At 32.8% G+C, this 18,402-nt stretch overlaps 1 protein-coding gene across 1 annotated transcript in view; it reads right to left on the bottom strand.

Annotated features, from left to right (window-relative positions):
* LOC143064420 (uncharacterized) overlaps positions 1–18,402 on the bottom strand; it is a 135,894-nt gene that overhangs the window by 28,375 nt on the left and 89,117 nt on the right. Inside the window, exons 39-51 of the mRNA XM_076237236.1 lie at positions 17,212–17,293; positions 15,857–16,416; positions 13,350–13,508; positions 12,996–13,113; positions 9,198–9,318; positions 8,003–8,157; positions 7,322–7,435; positions 3,995–4,129; positions 3,295–3,360; positions 2,763–2,828; positions 1,662–1,840; positions 1,118–1,215; positions 47–183 (exon numbers count right to left, since the gene is read on the bottom strand). Coding sequence (XP_076093351.1) covers positions 47–183; positions 1,118–1,215; positions 1,662–1,840; positions 2,763–2,828; positions 3,295–3,360; positions 3,995–4,129; positions 7,322–7,435; positions 8,003–8,157; positions 9,198–9,318; positions 12,996–13,113; positions 13,350–13,508; positions 15,857–16,416; positions 17,212–17,293 — 1,990 coding nt within the window. The remainder of the gene's footprint in view (positions 1–46; positions 184–1,117; positions 1,216–1,661; positions 1,841–2,762; positions 2,829–3,294; positions 3,361–3,994; positions 4,130–7,321; positions 7,436–8,002; positions 8,158–9,197; positions 9,319–12,995; positions 13,114–13,349; positions 13,509–15,856; positions 16,417–17,211; positions 17,294–18,402) is intronic.

The following is an 18,402-nucleotide window of genomic DNA, read 5'->3' as shown; positions in this document are numbered from 1 at the left end:
AATTCTTTTAAGTGTTGAATAATTTTGTCTGTAACATTTATGATACCTTATGATCAGTATTTAATTGTTTCACCAAAGCCAACCAATTCTCATTATCATAATTAACACGATAGAATCCAAATTGTTGTGTATTGGCTATCATCCAATCCTTCCCAGGTAAAAAGTTGGATGGTCTTTGTAAATCTGTAAAAAATAAAGCATAATTTGAAAACCTAAATCTTACTGTGAGCTCCATTTCTAAATTTATTATGGTAAAAAGTAAAATAACAAAAATATGGAACTCTGAGGAAAAATCAAAATGTAAAGTCCATCAAAGGGCTAATTCAAACAGACTTGGTATAGACATTTTCTTGTGTAGAAAATGGTGGATTAAACCTGGTTTTAAAGCTAGCTAAACCTTACACTTGCATGACAGTCACATCAAATTCCATTATACTGACAACAATATGTGAACAAGACACACAGACATAACAGGTAACACTAAAAATATTCCAATTTTTTTTACAAAATTTAATAAAAGTTTCAACAGCAGAAAATGTTTTTAATCATCTCAAGGTATAAATAGAATTGACCATTGGCAAGAATATGTCAAGTTATCACTAGTGTGGTGTTGGTTGTTATATAACTTGATTATAAATCTTTAATTACAACAACATGCAAAGTCAGAAGCTCACAAGTTAACTGAAGGAATTCAAAACATCCTACTAAACTCATCTTTTCTCCTGCTAGTAAATAGCACATGATTGTCTAACCAGCATCAAACATTACTTTGACATGTTAAAGAATTATACCCACTCCCTTCTACATTGGACCAAAATATGCTATCATGACAACACTGGAAAAGACCTTTAGAAATAAGGAGATTCATCGATGGTTGGTGCTTGATGTCACTTTCATCAGGCTTGGCTATATCATGACAGGACAGTTTTAAATGGTGGAGGAAGCTGGAGCACAGAGGGAACCCACAACCTTTGGCAGAAAAACTTGCATTAACAGTCTAGAAATCATTCAGCAACCTGAGATCAATGCATTTTGAATGGAAACATATTGATACATACAGTAGTAGTCTCCTACAACCAACTAAGGTTGTCTACAACAAGGATTCTGACAATCTTACCCATTGTTTCAGTTTTGATCCAGGTGATATCAGAAGCTGTCTTGTTAAAGTTCAGTTCCTTACTGGTTGTATAGAAAAATGGAATCTGCCACTTGTAACTGAAATGGAAACCAAAAGATGAAGAATATATCTATCTTTACATAATATCACACATTTTTGTCATATACAATTAAGTGTATATGTCACTGCAATATACAAAATATCATTTATATTGAAAAATCTGTACATAAATTAGGCCATTAGTTTTCTTGTTTGAATTGTTTTACATTTCTCATTCAGGCCATTTATAGCTGACTATGAATCAATCTTTTCAAACCGATTGAAAGTGAAAGGTTGTTAGTATAATGCAAATACTTAATCATTAGGTTTGGATGTCATCGATGTTAGCTTGATACAGAACTTCCATCACTAGAATTGGATGGTAAGAATATTCTATATAACACTGCAATTGCATGAAATCATAATCATGATCATAGACAAAAACAAACAAATGGAATCTAGTTTTATGTAAAACGTGTCAAAATTATAAAGTCTATGCTCTTACTTGAAAGGTGAAGTGTATTTCCCAGGATCCTTAGCATCTGGATTAGACAGGTAACGTTTCTGTGATATTCTTAGGCCATTAGAGGTGGCAGTTACCATGACAACTGGATAATTCATCTGTAAAGTCCATGTATCCATGATACTTTTAACATCCATTGACTTGCCATCAGCCGTTGATTGCTGCGATCAATGATAATATATAAAATTACTAATTATTGACCAAAAAATTGGGTCAAAGAATCAGAGGATCAGGTTTCTATACTTATTTCTTGGAATTTGAAATGACCATATAAATGGTAATGACACTAAAACTTGAAAAGATTTAGGTTGCCTCTATTTGAAGAATAGTATTTTATGTGCTTTAGAGTGCATTTATATATATGCTAGTGAGAAAAGGTAAATATATATTGTTCTTCAAATTGGCAAAACAAGTTTCCTAGCAGATCAATCACGCAAAAGATTGGGTACTTACACTGCAAAAACCATCAAGGATAATCTATGTTCACGAATGTAATGATAGTTTGTACACCTTAATCTATAATGACACAGCTAAAATAAACGATCTTAATTTTTCTTTGTATGAACAGCGTCTTATCTAAAGCTGGAGCTAACACAACTAATTTTGGGGCCCTTTATAGCTTGTTGTTCGGTGTGAGCCAAGGCTCCGTGTTGAAGGCCGTACAATGACCTATAATGGTTTACTTTTCTAAAATTGTTATTTGGATGGAGGGTTGTCTCATTGGCACTCACACCACATCTTCCTATATCTATAAACCTGACAACAAAAATGTCTTACTTTAAAATGGAGATTTTTAGAATACCTCTTGAACTTTTAAAGAATAAACAGCATGTTTTCATGCGCAACAACTAACGCAATTTGGTAGTGACATAAAAGCTCTATGACATTGTTTCTAGCCATGAAAAAAACTTAATCACAGATTCCAATATCGTGTATGCTTAAAAATACATAAATTAAAACAGTGATCCATCAATTTTACATGTAGCATAAAATGTCTTGTTTTCCTCTATCCACCAACATTTATAACCATGCATTCAAATGAATTATTGGTAAACAAACTTTTTGTGTTTTAATACTACTTACATTAGTCATGGCGTTCCACAGATCATCATGGTAAGCATTACTGAATTTCCTGTCCATTAGATAATTCTATAAACAAATAAATAAGAATAAGTATCCTACCATGCCCCATTTAGTGGAATATATCACAACAATAATTTGGCATATAATCAAAAAGTTCAGAAAGAACATTCAAAGTTGATGTGACAATAACTTATATAGTATGGGACTACATGTATATTCAAACAGACAGACAGGCCAGAAAACATATTGACCCTACTACCATAGGTGGGCCAACAAATCGAATGTATATTGTAAACATTAATAAGTCTTTTCTCCCTCCCTAAGACAGTTTTATGCTTGATGAAAGCAAGCTTGAAAACGTTTCCTCAGACATTGTGACGTAACTGATAATACCTGCTCTTGTCTCAAAGCCTTGATACGAGAATTATGTAGAGTTTGAGCAAGGTGTTTAAGGCGTAGGGAAGGACGATAAATATTCTTCACAAGTTAATAACATATGTGTGGTTGTAGAGAGATAATATAAAAGTACTACCTGCAAACCGTTTTTAAATGTTGAATCTCCAAGGAAAAATTTCATCATCCTTATAATACTAGCTCCCTAAAACAAAGACAAAAATCATTTCAACTGTCACATGTGCTTTTAATATTACCTACTTAGACATGTTAGAATACCATTTAAGAAAACCTGAAAAGGCTTACTTCTTTTATCTACAAACCGAATCTACAAGAAATTAAAACTATTATCATCATAAATCAAAAACATCAAATTTACTGAAATTATACAGAGGTCGTTTTGAACACACAATACATGATGTATCCCTTACAACTCAAATTCTTCAATAAAATGTTGACACAGATATGTATCAGATGTATGTAATTTTGATAGTACTAATTGTCTCTGTGAGAATGAGAAATTTGAATCTTATAACAACTGCATTCCAAATACCAGACTTTCCTTCAAATTGGTCACAAAATCGCCATGGAAATAATATGTGCAAATGTATCAACTATATACTAAATATCAATGACTTACCACTTGTATTGATATCCTCTCTATCCACAATCAAAGGTTAAACTTGGTAAGTCTTGGATAAATGGTCGCATAGTTCATTGATTTGGCTAGGATAACAAAACATCAACAGACCTTATATCCCATCTATTCAGAGCCCATTATAATTCAATATCTTACCTACTACTATGACGGTTCTGAATGACAGTAAGTTTTTTCTTACCTTGTCATAGGATATAGCATCAAACACTTCATTAATTTCACTTGGATTATATACAGGCACATAGACAGGATGAGATGTTGCTAAACCATCAAATGAGAACGCTGCGTGGACGACATTCACTACAAATTGCTCAAACTGAAAGGTAATAAAAGTTCCTTGTAAATGTATATTCATAGTGATGTTGTGTTTCCACTTTGTACAAATTTCTGTAAACTTTACATACAAAATCACTTTCACTTTAGGAAGTTTCTGTTTCACATAAATAGACCACTTTCGAGTTCATCCGTCACCAGAAAAAACTCGTCAATTATACGCGCCTTTATGACGTCATTTACCAGAAAGAGGGGTCGCCTGTATCCCAGCACTATTTACGTTCATCAAGCGTCTTAATGATCGTCATTGTGCAGGATTAACTAGAAATAATGGTTGTTCTGTAGGTACTTAATGACAATTCCCTAATGACAGCAATGCTGATTTGTCAATTTTGAGAATTCAATTTACCGAATAATTTGTAAAATATAGAATTATAGTTTTCCAACCACTCGCTCAACATTGGAATAGAAGTGACGACGCCCCTAAACACACAAATGACGTTCACTAAAACCAGAGTTTTTGACGGAAATGCATCGAACTCGAAAGTTGTCTATTAACTTTGCCATTACATCAAAAACATTATCTTTACCAACTTTTGTGTAAATTTGAATTCACAATATGAACTGCAGAAACAAATACTTAAAGCTGAATTTCTTTTTATTTTGACAAGCTGAATCTAATGGTTGTATGCTTGAGGTGTCCATTTTAATATGATTCTTGCATAGTTTGGACAAGCAACATTAAATTATAAGATTACCTATGGATTATGAATAATTTGCAAAAACATTGATATAGATTTTACCTAGAAACATAAAGTAATCTAAGAAATTGTTGTAATGTGTGCATTAATCAAAGTACTGGATAGTATCTCTGGAAAAGTTGCAACTGTATATGTGTTTTATTTCAAATAGGTTATAGACGTGTATATTTTCAAATATGTATTTAATCACAGTTTGGATTTTTCAAACTAAACCGTTCTCTCTGCAGCAATTTCCAAAAATCACTTTTAATGCCCCATTTATGGACATTATGCTTTCTGGTCTGTGCGTCCTTTTGTCTGTCTGTCCCATTCAGGTTAAAGTTTTTGGTCGAGGTAGTTTTTGATGATGTTTAAGTCCAATCAACTGACCCGTGTATATAGCAAATTCCGAAATACACCGTTTGGTGGTGTGCCTGTCAGATGAGAAAGTAGATAAGGTAATAGGTAACAGGTGAATATACTATTGGTATCAGATTCGACTCTGAATTTGTTAATTATTGGCAATATTAATTATGTGGAAAACAAAGGGGTCTGGAGTGGGGCAATTTTTAATCAACACCATTGTCCTATATTGGATATATATAAAATTGAATACTTTGATTTAACAATGTTTAAAATTGAGAAAGGAAATGGGGAATGTGTCAAAGCGACGACAACCCGACCATAAAAACTTTTTACCCCACGACGGGACAGACGGTTGACAAATTGGACCTCCTTATTTTAATACTATATAGATAGATGTTCCCTATGATATAATCTTTCTAATCTAAATGTCAAATTAGAGTTTTTACTCCATTTTCACGCTCCACTGAACATAGAAAATGATAATGCAGATGTGGCATGCATGTACTTTGGACACATTCTTGTTTATATATCTATACTTCTAAATCTAAAGACCATTTTTATGTTCACCTGATAAATGTATAACTGAAGAAAGCTACAAGTCAAACTTATATATAAGGGTATATATACTTGATAGGGTATACTGAAATTTTCACCCCTTTACATCTAGAATGGTAAAAGTGACGCCAACAAAATTCAAACTTGACTTGTGTTTTGTGGTTATAAGCATTGCGTATAAGTTTCATAAAATTTGGTTCAGGCAAACTAAAGTAAGGGAACAGAAATCAATTTTGGGATGTATGGACATAGTTGTACAAGTAAGGAATGTACATAATTACAGTAAAAAAACAAGGCTAAAACTCAATATAGTGGGGGCAAAACAATAGTAGTATGACATCAGGAATAAGAAGTTTATATACACTAGATTCATACAATGTTGAGCTGAGGTGCGTATAACCCTGTAACACATTTTAGTTGCTGCTGTGTAATTACCATTAAGGCAATGACATTTAAGATTTTTGTTTTACACCATTTATTTGAAATTGATATACTAGTAATCATTGCCTCTGTGTTAGGACGACACATTGTTAATTATAGGTCAATCTAAAGAATCATACTGCCCCAGGAATAAAGTGTGAGGATTAAAAGTTCTGGATCTGCCAATGCATTGTCAAGCACTAAGAAAGTAATTTTGCTAGTACATGGACAAATGTTATTAAATCATTTTAATAATTTCTACAGCACTTGTCTTTAGCTTGATCTCGGTCTTGATACACTGATCTATAATATTCTATGAAGTAGATGATGACTCGATTGCTTTTAAATTATACGGATGCTATGCTACTAATTGTCATTAAGACAATGTTTTTTCTGTTGTCAGTTTGATCCACTTGAGCATGCTGAACGAGTGAAGGTCCTTATATCCACATTGGAAAGTGAAACAGCTAGTATTTAAATAACGGAATTAAAAGTTTTCAAATGATTTTTGGCATCAAAACTTTCAGATCCATGTCAGTTTGACAAAAACAATGCACTTTTTTATTAAAGCCGGTATTTACCTTAACCCGTCCTTTGCGTGAGACATAAGCCATATAATTATCAATTATTTTATATTCTATCACCTGTGTATTGTTAAAATAAATCAAACCATTGTCACTTGTCAATTATCCGACAACTTGGTCAAATATCTACTTATTCAATAATAAACAGTTGTAAATATCGTACATAGTAAAAAATAGTGCGGGAAAATGTTCATTCATGAAATATTCATGAATGAAACGCTATCTCGCGTAGATTTCTTTTGATTTTCTCTTCAGCCAATGGCCAATCCGCAAAGTAGTGTTTGTGATACTTATTTCCAAATGAAGTTAAATTCATCTAAATTGTCGGTGTACATTCATTCCTTTTTTATTCAAAAGAGTAGTAACTCAAAATATCAAAGAATCAGAATTCGAACACTAGTACTACATTATCTTGGAGCAGAACATTGTGATAGTCTGTCTCACTGGAAGTTGAGGCCAACACCTATGGAAAGTAGCTAGAGCAAGCTGTAGCAAACTTTCCAAAAACACCAGTGATAATTTCAAACTAATATTTTAGAATATGTAACAGTAATACAGTTAACTATTTACCATCTTCCAATCTGGATATAAATTATCACTACCAAGATATTGTACAAATCTAGCAAATCCTTCATTGAGCCAGATATCTCCCCACCAGTCCATAGTAACTAGATCACCAAACCACTGAAAAGAGACATAACACATACAGTATCACATGATTCAATACTATGCCCTCATGCAGAAACATGCCTTTACTGTGAAATGGTAGATTTTGGATATTATACTTTCTTTGAAATTATGACCAGTTGCTTCTCTTAAATATCCAATAAAACACTGGAAAATTAACTGAACATGAGTTCTTGTTCTTGTGACCCCTTAAAGATTAAGGATATATACGTACTTACACTGTGACTCTTTGACTGTTTCCCTCTATATAATCAGACCCTAGTTCTCCATAGCTCATTACTTACTCACCTGATGAGCTAACTCATGAGTTATTGTTCCTGTGACTCTTTGTATGTTTCCCTCTGATGATACACCAGGTTCAAACAACATGGTTGTCTCCCTCTATGTAATCAGCTCCTAGTTCTCCATAGCTCATTACATACTCACCTGATGAGCTAACTCATGAGTTATTGTTCCTGTGACTCGTTGTATGTTTCCCTCTGATGATACACCAGGTTCAAACAACATGGCTGTCTCCCTGTATGTAATCAGCCCCTAGTTCTCCATAGCTCATTACATACTCACCTGATGAGCTAACTCATGAGTTATTGTCCCTGTGACTCTTTGTTTGTTTCCCTCTGATGATACACCAGGTTCAAACAACATGGCTGTCTCCCTGTATGTAATCAGCCCCCAGTTCTCCATAGCTCCAGCAGAGAAGTCAGGAATGGCTATCATGTCTGTAATAAATACTTATGTTTTACTTGATAATTTATTAAACAAATATTTTTTACACTCATAACTTAACATTCAGGTTTTATCTTTTGTGTTATTTGTAATTAGTATCTGCCAATAAGACATTGAATAACCATACACAACAGTGCATGTATCAATAAATGAAATAGGAAATTATTAGAGCAGTTTAATTCAAAAAATATTTCAAATTTTAATTCAAAATACTACTGAAAGTCCTTCAAACCATTATTAGACGTGCTTATGATGTACAATAATTGTCGTTTATTGGTGTGGTTTATTGTTTTTCGTTTTTCATAAAGATTAGGTTGTTGGTTTTCTCGTTTGAATATTTTTTCACATGTAATTTTTTAGGGCCCTTTATAGCTTGCTGTTCCGTGGGAGCCAAGGCTCTGTGGTTGAAGATCATACTGACCTATAATGGTTTACTTTTGCAAATAGTGACTTTGATGAGAGAGTTGTCTCAATGGCACTCATACCACATCTTCTAATTATTTAATTTTGGATGTAACACATCTCCTGATTGGCTAACATTGTTTTGTTTATCAGCTCATAGACATAATTTTGTCATGTGACTGTGACGTCGTCAATGTTTTTTTCATGATTTAATCCAGTTTTAAATGGAATTAAGAATTAAATTATAAGAAATGACTGTAATATTTTGTCTGCCTATTCGGAATAACATAAAAAATGTGGTGCACACTTTAAAAAAACGTGCTGTACAGATTATTCAGTGTTCACCACATTTTTTATGTTATTTCTTCATAGACAGAAAAAAAGAGTACAGTCATTTCTTAAATAACTAATCTTAACGAACACAAAATTTCTTAGAACATTTCTTTATAATCAGCAGTACTGTGAATGTGAATCAAATCAGTACCAATCTGCAGGGCTAACTCATCTTAATTTGTGTGTATCTTACCTTGCTTAGGAAGAGGAAATCTAACCCCAAAGAAGTCTTCATAGAAAGTTATGGTATCTATACCAATCTGCAGGGCTAACTCATCTTAATTTGTGTGTATCTTACCTTGCTTAGGAAGAGGAAATCTAACCCCAAAGAAGTCTTCATAGAAAGTAATTGTCTTTATACCAATCTGTAGGGCCAACTCAGCTTGGTTTATTGTCTCAGGTGTACTCCATGCTCCGTACTACAATACATTTAATGCACTTTCTTAATCTTATCTAACAAAGTTCAATGCAAAAGCTTCTTAATCATGTAAAAGCAAAACTGTTGAAGTGAGGGAGGAGACGAACTAGGTATCCTTTATAACATACAAAGACAAACATGATTAAGTATATCAATGGAAAACATAAGAAAAGATATTTCAATTTGTTTAAAATCAGAGGTGCACATCTTCACATTGGAGTAAGTTCCACACTTTGGAAATCTGCGGGAATTATCCCAATCTGTCCAAATAGGTGCACCTCTTTAGTCTGTGTAATTACTGTGTAAAGTTAGAATAATGTTGTAATAAATTGCATGTGACTCAAAAGAATAGAATGACAAAAAATTTGTAGGGTTCTGCGGAACCCAGTGTCTTGCCTACTTTTGCTGTTAATCGCAAGCTCAACAAATATGAGGGACAAAATTAATAACAATATTCCTCTTGATACTATCTTTTAATTGTAAGAAGCTTCTGTCCAAGTTTGGTAAAAATGCAGAATAGTTTATGAATCTAAAAAATTTTTTAAAAACTATGTATGTAATATTAAGTGGATGAAAAACTAAGGTCATTTATAAATAAAATACTGATAAACAGGTTCTAAATTTAAACAAGATTTCCTTCTAGATACTAGCTTTTGATCATAAACAAGTTTCAGTCCAAGTTTGGTACAAATCCAGGATAGTATAAGAAAGTTATTAAAAAAAAATTAAACTTTAACCACAGAGTGAATGTATTGTATCCTGGCAGAAAAACTAAGTCCATTTATAAGTAAAATACCGGAAAAAAAAATAATAATTTTTTACAAAATTTACTTCAGGATACTATCTTATGATCACAAACAAGCTTCTGTCCAAGTTTGGTAGAAATCCAGCATAGTTTAAGAAAGTTATTTAAACAAAAACTTTAACCACAGAGTGAATGTAATGTTTCCCCGAAGAAAAACTAAGTCCATTTATAAGTAAAATACGGAAAAACCGGATTTTTGTTCTACAAAATTTACTTCTTGATACTATCTTATGATCACGAACAAGCTGCTGTACAAGTTTGGTAGAAATCCAGCATAGTTTAAAATTATAAAATTTCAAAAACTTTAACCACAGAGTGAATATTTGTGGACGTCGCTGCCGACACTAACAATGACGGAATGTAGGATCGATATGTCTTGCTTTTTCCACTTAAGTCGAAGACTCAACAAAAAGAGACTTAGTTCAACACTGAAAACCTTAAAATAAATATTCAATTCTTTTGTAAATACAAGATGCACATCTTTAATATGCTTGTAAACATTGTACACAGTTTGAATAGTTTGAATGAAGATTTTTCAAGGTATGCATGGAATAAACTATGTTTTGGGCAGAAAGATTTAATGTTGTATGGATAGTGTGAAGCAGGTATTAGACCTGCTCTCACTTCTGGCAACTCAGCTAAAAATATAATTCAATTAAAGAACCTTAGTGAGCACGCTCACATACCCCACTTCCCCACATTGTCATTGGAGAAATTAAATAAGTATAAGAAAAAAAAATTGTATAAGAAAAAATACTGAATAATAATTTCCTGTCAATATACACATCTACATAGTATGTCCTTATTATCTACAAAATTTCATGAAATTCTGTTGTGTGTTTTCAGAAGAGTTGAGATGACAAACTGTTGCAGAAGTACATTGAAGCAAATAAGTTCAAAGGGGCATAACTCCTTAAAAAAAATTGAATCGTAATTTCCTGTTGATATGCACATCTACGTAGTATGTCCTTATTATCTACAAAGTTTCATGAAATTCTGTTGTGTGGTTTCAGAGGAGTTGAGATGACAAACTGTTGAAGTAGTACCTTAAAGCAAATAAGTTCAAAAAGTTGTTACTCCTAGAAAAAAAATTGAATCGTGATTTCCCGTTGATATGCACATCTACAAAGTATGTCCTTATTATCTGAAAAGGTTTCATGAAATTCTGTTATGAAGTTTCAGAGGAGTTGTGATGACAAACTGTTGCAGTAGTACATTGAAGCAAATAAGTTCAAAGGGGCGTAACTCCTAGAAATAAAATTGAATCGTAATTTCCCGTCGATATGCACAACTACATAATATGTCCTTTTCATATAAAAAGATTTCGTGAAATTCTGTTGTGCGGTTTGAGAGGAGTTGTGATGACAAACTGTTGCAGTAGTACATTAAAGTAAATAAGTTCAAAGGGGTGTAACTCCGAGAAAAAAAAAATTGAATCGCAATTTCCCGTCGATATGCATAACTACATAGTATGTCCTTATTATCTGAAAAGGTTTCGTGAAATTCTGTTGTGTGGTTTGAGGAGTTGCGATGACAAACTGTTGCAGTAGTACATTAAAGTAAAGTAAATAAGTTCAAAGAGGCGTAACTCCTAGAAAAACAAGAGTGCACACACTGAAATGTCTCGCCTTCTATACTACTCATTGATATTATGTTGATAGTCCTTACAACTGTCACATAAACTTTTCATTAACCAAGATAACTAAACAAAGACCAATGAACCTTGAAAATGAGGTCAAGGTCAGATGAACCAAGCCAGGCAGACATGTACAGCTAACGATGCTTCTATACAACATATATAGTTGACCCATTACTTATAGTTTAAGAAAAATAGACCAAAACACAAACATTTAACACTGTGCAATAAACCGTGAAAATGAGGTCACGGTCAAATAAAACCTGAGCAACTGACATAAAGATCATAAAATATTTCCATACACCAAATATAGTTGACCTATGGCATACAGTATTAGATAAAAAGACCGAAACTCAAAAACTTAACTTTGACCACTGAACCATGAAAATGAGGTCAAGGTCACATGATATCTGCCCGCTAGACATGTACACCTTACAATCATTCCATACAACAAATATAGTAGACCTATTGCATATAGTATGAGAAAAATAGACCAAAACACAAAAATTTAACTATAACCACTGAACCATGAAAATGAGGTCAAGGTCAGATGACACCTGCCAGTTGGACATGTACACCTTACAGTCCTTCCATACACCAAATATACTAGCCCTATTGCTTATAGCATCTGAGATATGGACTTGACCACCAAAACTTAACCTTGTTCACTGATCCATGAAATGAGGTCGAGGTCAAGTGAAAACTGTCTGACAGACATGAGGACCTTGCAAGGTACGCACATATTAAATATAATAATCCTATTACTTATAATAAGAGAGAATTCAACATTACAAAAAATTTGAACTTTTTCAAGTGGTCACTGAACCATGAAAATGAGGACAAGGACATTGGACATGTGACTGACGGAAACTTCGTGACATGAAGCATCTATATACAAAGTATGAAGCATCCAGGTCTTCCACCTTCTAAAATATAGAGCTTTTAAGAAGTGAGCTAACGCTGCAGCCGTAGCCGCCGCCGCAATTTCCCGTCGATATGCACAACTACATAGTATGTCCTTATTATCTGAAAAGGTTTCATGAAATTCTGTTGTGTGGTTTGAGAGGAGTTGCGATGACAAGAAACAGGACTGACAGCTGACTGAGAGACGGACGGGTCAAAAACATTATACCCTCCGCAACCCGTTGTGTGGGGTATAATTACTGAGAGTTTGGTGGATAAAAATTTAATTAATTTTGGCCTGAATCAGTTGTTAAATAGATGTGGAACTACTTACAGTTATGTTGTTCTTGGTTTTCCCTGTAATCTGTTTAAAATCACATACAATAAATGCCAGTAAATAGGTAGACATTTTCTCTGACAATTTATACTCATCTGCAACAAATCCTTTTGGCCTATAAAAACAGAAAAAGACAAATAAGTCTACAAATTCTGAACTAGGGTATAATTACAATTTTGAATAAATGTTGAGTATTTTATTTCTCTGACAATTTATACTCTGCAACGAATCCATTTTGCCTTTAAAAAAAAGAAAAAGAAAAATATGTATTTCTAATGTTCTACGAATCCTGGACTATGGTAAAATTGCATTTTTTTAATAAATGTTGAGATTTTTAAGACAAATAATTACCTGTGTATACCAGTTTTTTCCTGTGGCATATTAGATATTGATGTCATTGATGGTTTTCTCAGTAGTGTCACCTTAAATCTGGCTTTCATGTTAGGTTCATCAAAACATGGGAAAGCTTTCCTAGCATCAGTAGCCTCAAACTGTGTCACAGCTAAATACCTACAAAACAATCAAGAAACTATATTTTTGTTCTATTTAAGAAATGTAATATTTTTTCTGTCTATGAAGAAATAACATCAAAATATGGTGCACACTAAATAATCTGCTATGTGGGTTATGTAAAGTATGCATCACATTTTTTATGTTAGGCCAATTAAAATTAATTGATAGATTTTCATCCCCGCCCGCCCCTCTGAAATCTTCCCGCCCCGATTTTTTTTATTTTTGAAAAAATTACGATTTCCGGAATTTGTTCATTTCCGTTACCGGTAACCGTCGATATTTCGTTTCGTGTAAAACTTCCTGTTTTAAATTTCGGTTTTCGTATTTCTTAGAGTATTCTAACTGGATGATTAAGTCGATATATTCTGCTGATCTATGATGACAACATCATTTACCGAGAATAAGTTAAAAGATAGATTATGAGAAGGGCGTGAAATATTCGCTGTGTCCAAGAACGCAAATCGCCGTACACTGTCACAAATGACAAATGTTTGCGAGTAAAACACCTTGGATTTATTTCATTTATACAATGACTTTGTGTCAAGAAATTTGGACTGTGAAGAAAACCCAAAAGCGTCAGAATCGTGGAACACATTTGACTGGAATAAAGAAATTGACACAAGCATGAACTTTTTAGATTAATGACCGTATATTGAGTTCAGAAAATCGACAAACATACGCATTTTTAATTTATTAATTTAGAGCAAGCTCTTAGAAATAAATTTATCCATGCCTTTCGTTTTTTTGTAAAAAAAAACCAGCAAACATCCTCTGTCCCAATACCCACGATAGAGTCATTAAACAACTCTGTTCTACATTGTAATTATATTTGCATCTTGCATATTAAGGACCAATCCTATTATTTCAACACTGTTTGAGTTTTCATTATATTCTGTACTCATCGTACTCGTGTTGCATACCAATGGATTTGCTTCATTTTATTCGGACAACAAAACAGCTTAGAAAGCAAAATATATTTCATGTAGGTAGTCCAACTGAAGAGAGCATTTCCTCACATTTCTGCTGTTTACTATAAAATAGGTTTCTAAAGCGGCAATTTCATGTAGAACAGTGGTGGCCGATCAGAGATATATACTTGAATACGAATTTGAAAAAGCGGCACCAGCATATGAAGTAAATGTGTCTCAATATTGATACGTTACTCTAGAGCTAGCTCAAAGTACATGTACGCTGATTTTGTTGAACGAGGAATACTGCTTTCTCAAAAGTTGCTAAGACAGGGCTATGAATCATCAAATTAAGGTCATCACTCAATTGTATGGTTGCCATCATGAGCTGATTGGCCATTATGACAAAAGTGTGTCAGAAATCATATCTCAGTGATATTCTTCCTCAGTCATAACAACCTTCCATCATTACCGAACTGAACAAACAAATAACATGACGGGTGCCGTATACGGTACAGGAAATGCTTACCTTTCCGGAGCACCTGATTTCATTCATGGTTCTTAGTGGAGTTTGTGTTGTTTCCTACTTATTATTTGTAACTGTTGGTGCTAATGTCTTTTGATTTTATGAGTCTTTGGTTACTCCTTGGTTTTGATTGTTATTGTCTTATACACGATACCTAATGGATGTATTTACATGATATAAGCTTTTTATTACACTTGCATATATGATCGAATAACACGTGACAAGAAGGTTTCATATGAAATAAAATTTAAAAAATAAAATCCTCCCCCCCGCCCCATTTTTTTCAAAAATTTGGATGAAAATCTACTAATTAATTTTAGTTGGCCTTATTTTGAATAGACAGAAAAAATAACAGTCATTTCTTATAATTAAATTCTTAATTCCATTTTAAACCGGAGTAAATCATGAAAAAACGTTGATGACATTAAGGTCACATGACAATATTATGTCTATGAGTTGATAAACAAAACGACGTCAGCCAATCAGAAGATGTGTTACATCCAAAATTAAATTATAGAAATATAAATACAGTACATAGTTAATCAATGTGAAATGAACACCTTCAAAGATATTTTACTTCATAACTGTAACTATCAGACTAAGCATGGTATCTTTTTTAAAATAAATTATTTTACAAACAATAACATATCAAGCATAAAGAAAAAAGTCTGGAAAACTGATTTGCCGGACTGACAGATTAACAGACAGACAGACAGACAGACAGAGTGCAAACCTAAAGTTCCCCTGGATTTCGTTGGTATGGGACTAATAAAACTTCTTTTATATTAATATATCACACTTTTTTAGCATCAAATGAACCTAATCAGATAAATTTACTAAAGGCCTTTAAATAAGCTTATATATCGTTCATGAATATAGTGTTTCAGAACCAATATCTTGAAAATACTTACACATTCTTGCCATTTCTTTTGTATGAACTGTAGTACAACCCAGCAAGATCATCTTTTAAAGGACCTTCAAATTCTAAAGACAACACATAAGTCTGACCCTGTCTGAGTTTCTCTGACAAAAACATGATGTAGAACTGTCTGTCATTATCTTCTGCTGTCCTGACAACCTTTAGTCCTGACTGGTTACCAGACTGGATCTTTACTGTCGGTTTCCTGATGGTGAGTTTATTGATATGGATTGTAATATTATCTGTAGCTTCAAGGCAGTCAATAACAATATCAACTTTTCCAACTATTTTGAAATCTTTTGGGTCTTCGGCATAAATATCAGGTAGTAACTCTAAGGTATATAGTTGTGGTAAAACTGTGCGGGGGAGTCTGACATCAGTGATGTGGTTACCTCCCTTGTTTTGTGAAGACATCTTCCTGTCTAGCCATGCTTCCAATGTTTCATAGTTATCTGTCATCCATTTGATGTTTAACTCTGTGTTTTCTACAGCCTGTTCATAGGCCCCACTGCCTGATCCTAAGTCAGGATTATTTATCTTGAAAGCTTTCAACTAAAATAATTGTGTAAATTATTGAAAACAAAAACAAAAATATTAGAACAATTTTATAATAAATTGTATAATGATATCAAGATGTCAACAGTTCATTATTCTGTCAAATAACCATAATCAAAACAGCATCAGCAAATCTAAATGTTTCCAAATTCATGGTTATACTATATAACTCCACAAGAGACTTAATTACACAGAAGTCAACAACTATAGGCCACTGAGTGCAGGCCTTCAACAATTAGCAGAGCCCATACTGTAGTCAGTTTCTATTGACAATCCATATATGGACCCTTGCCTCAAGCTTAACCTTTCTTAATGAGAGTAAAACAAGTGTTATGGCTTCTTCTGGATCTTGATTACAAATGATTGATTTATTTTCAGTGGCCAATATTTCATGCATATTCAGGAAGGGAAAAATTAGAACTATCATATTAGGTATGTTCTGCGAGGTAGGAGAAAACCAGGATGAAGGACAGGATTAAATGTCCTTATTCATTATTAACTGAATGAAGTTTCAGAAAGACTATCTTTACAGTTTGTATTTATACACTGACAACAAACATTAACTCCATTCACACTATAAGTATTTTTTATCTCATTATCAATGTAGTCAAACAAGTTAAACCTTATAAAGGAATGATGTAAAATAAGATTTTATAACAATTTCTCAAAATTTAATAATCTTGTTTACAGATACTTCTTTTCAGAAAATAAACACAGGAGTTATTTGGGAGGAAATGGATTTTGAATGACATATTCTAAAGAAAGAATTAATGTGTTATTTTCTGTATGTACCTTTTGAAGATCTATCTCTGTGTTAAAACTATCTGTTATTCCAGATATCAGGTTCTTGATTGCAAAAGACGATTTACCATATCTAAAATACAACAAAACAGAAAAGAAAGTATATTGAGAATCACTTTTATCAATATATATTTCTATGTTCTGCTGTAACTTAGTCTGACACTACAACTTTCAGCAAAGCTGAACCTATATACTGAAAATACACATCAGACCAAAGTATTTACCATGTACCAAGACACATGCATGTTACAGTGTATGTTATGACAGAGACGGAATAACAAAATCAGCATTGAGATCCAATATTCTTTAATTAAGGATAAATTTGACAACAATAGCTGTCCATAAGAAAACATGTCCTGCTCACCCTTACATTTTGTCAAAACTCTAATTTGGTATACATTACTTTGAAAGTTGCTCATAAAAAATCTAAGTACTAATTCAAAAGTTGATTTGACCAAAATCAAGTTTTTTTAATTGATACAGGACATGTCCATCTATATGTGGTAGAGTGTTTAGCATTAATATTTATTTTCTTTTAGAATAATTAATATTAATTAGTAGTTTTATTATATGTTTATTAAGAGTTCATCAATTCTTCTATTCTCTTATATCTTAGTACAGTTCTACTCCATTTTTCTGGTTCATTAGTCAGTCAGTCATGTGTCATATTATCTTGTCTACTATTGGTCACAGTCATTAAGTTCATAGTTTTTGCCACTCTTTTTGATATACCTTGAGAGAAAGCTTTACATATAGCAGCCATATTTAAAATAGTTGTATAGTTAATATTCATGACACTTATTCCATATTAATCAGGTCAGTTACTAATATTTCTAAGTCTTTAATATTTGCACAGTATTCCTTTAGTTTGAATCTGAGAGAAAATGTATTTTGAATAAGTCAGAATGATTGTGCATGAATGATAGATATTTTATTTTAAAGAAGTATTTTCATGAACTCAGAGAAATAATATATCATAGATATATTAATGATACATGTATTGGTACAGTTATTTTATTATTATAAAAGGTCCAAAGCAATGTCGACTGAACATTTTACTTATTCTTTATAAATGCTATGCTGATATAGTTAGTTCATTAGACTTATGTAGGTTATATTTGTATTTTAACAGGACCAGAACATCTTCATATTTATTAATCTGGTGATGTTTCCAAGCAGACC

Source organism: Mytilus galloprovincialis, chromosome 2, assembly GCF_965363235.1.
Source record: "Mytilus galloprovincialis chromosome 2, xbMytGall1.hap1.1, whole genome shotgun sequence".
NCBI lineage: Eukaryota > Metazoa > Mollusca > Bivalvia > Mytilida > Mytilidae > Mytilus > Mytilus galloprovincialis.
The sequence above is the reverse complement of the archived record's forward strand: the minus strand, read 5'-3'. Positions and strand labels throughout refer to the sequence as shown.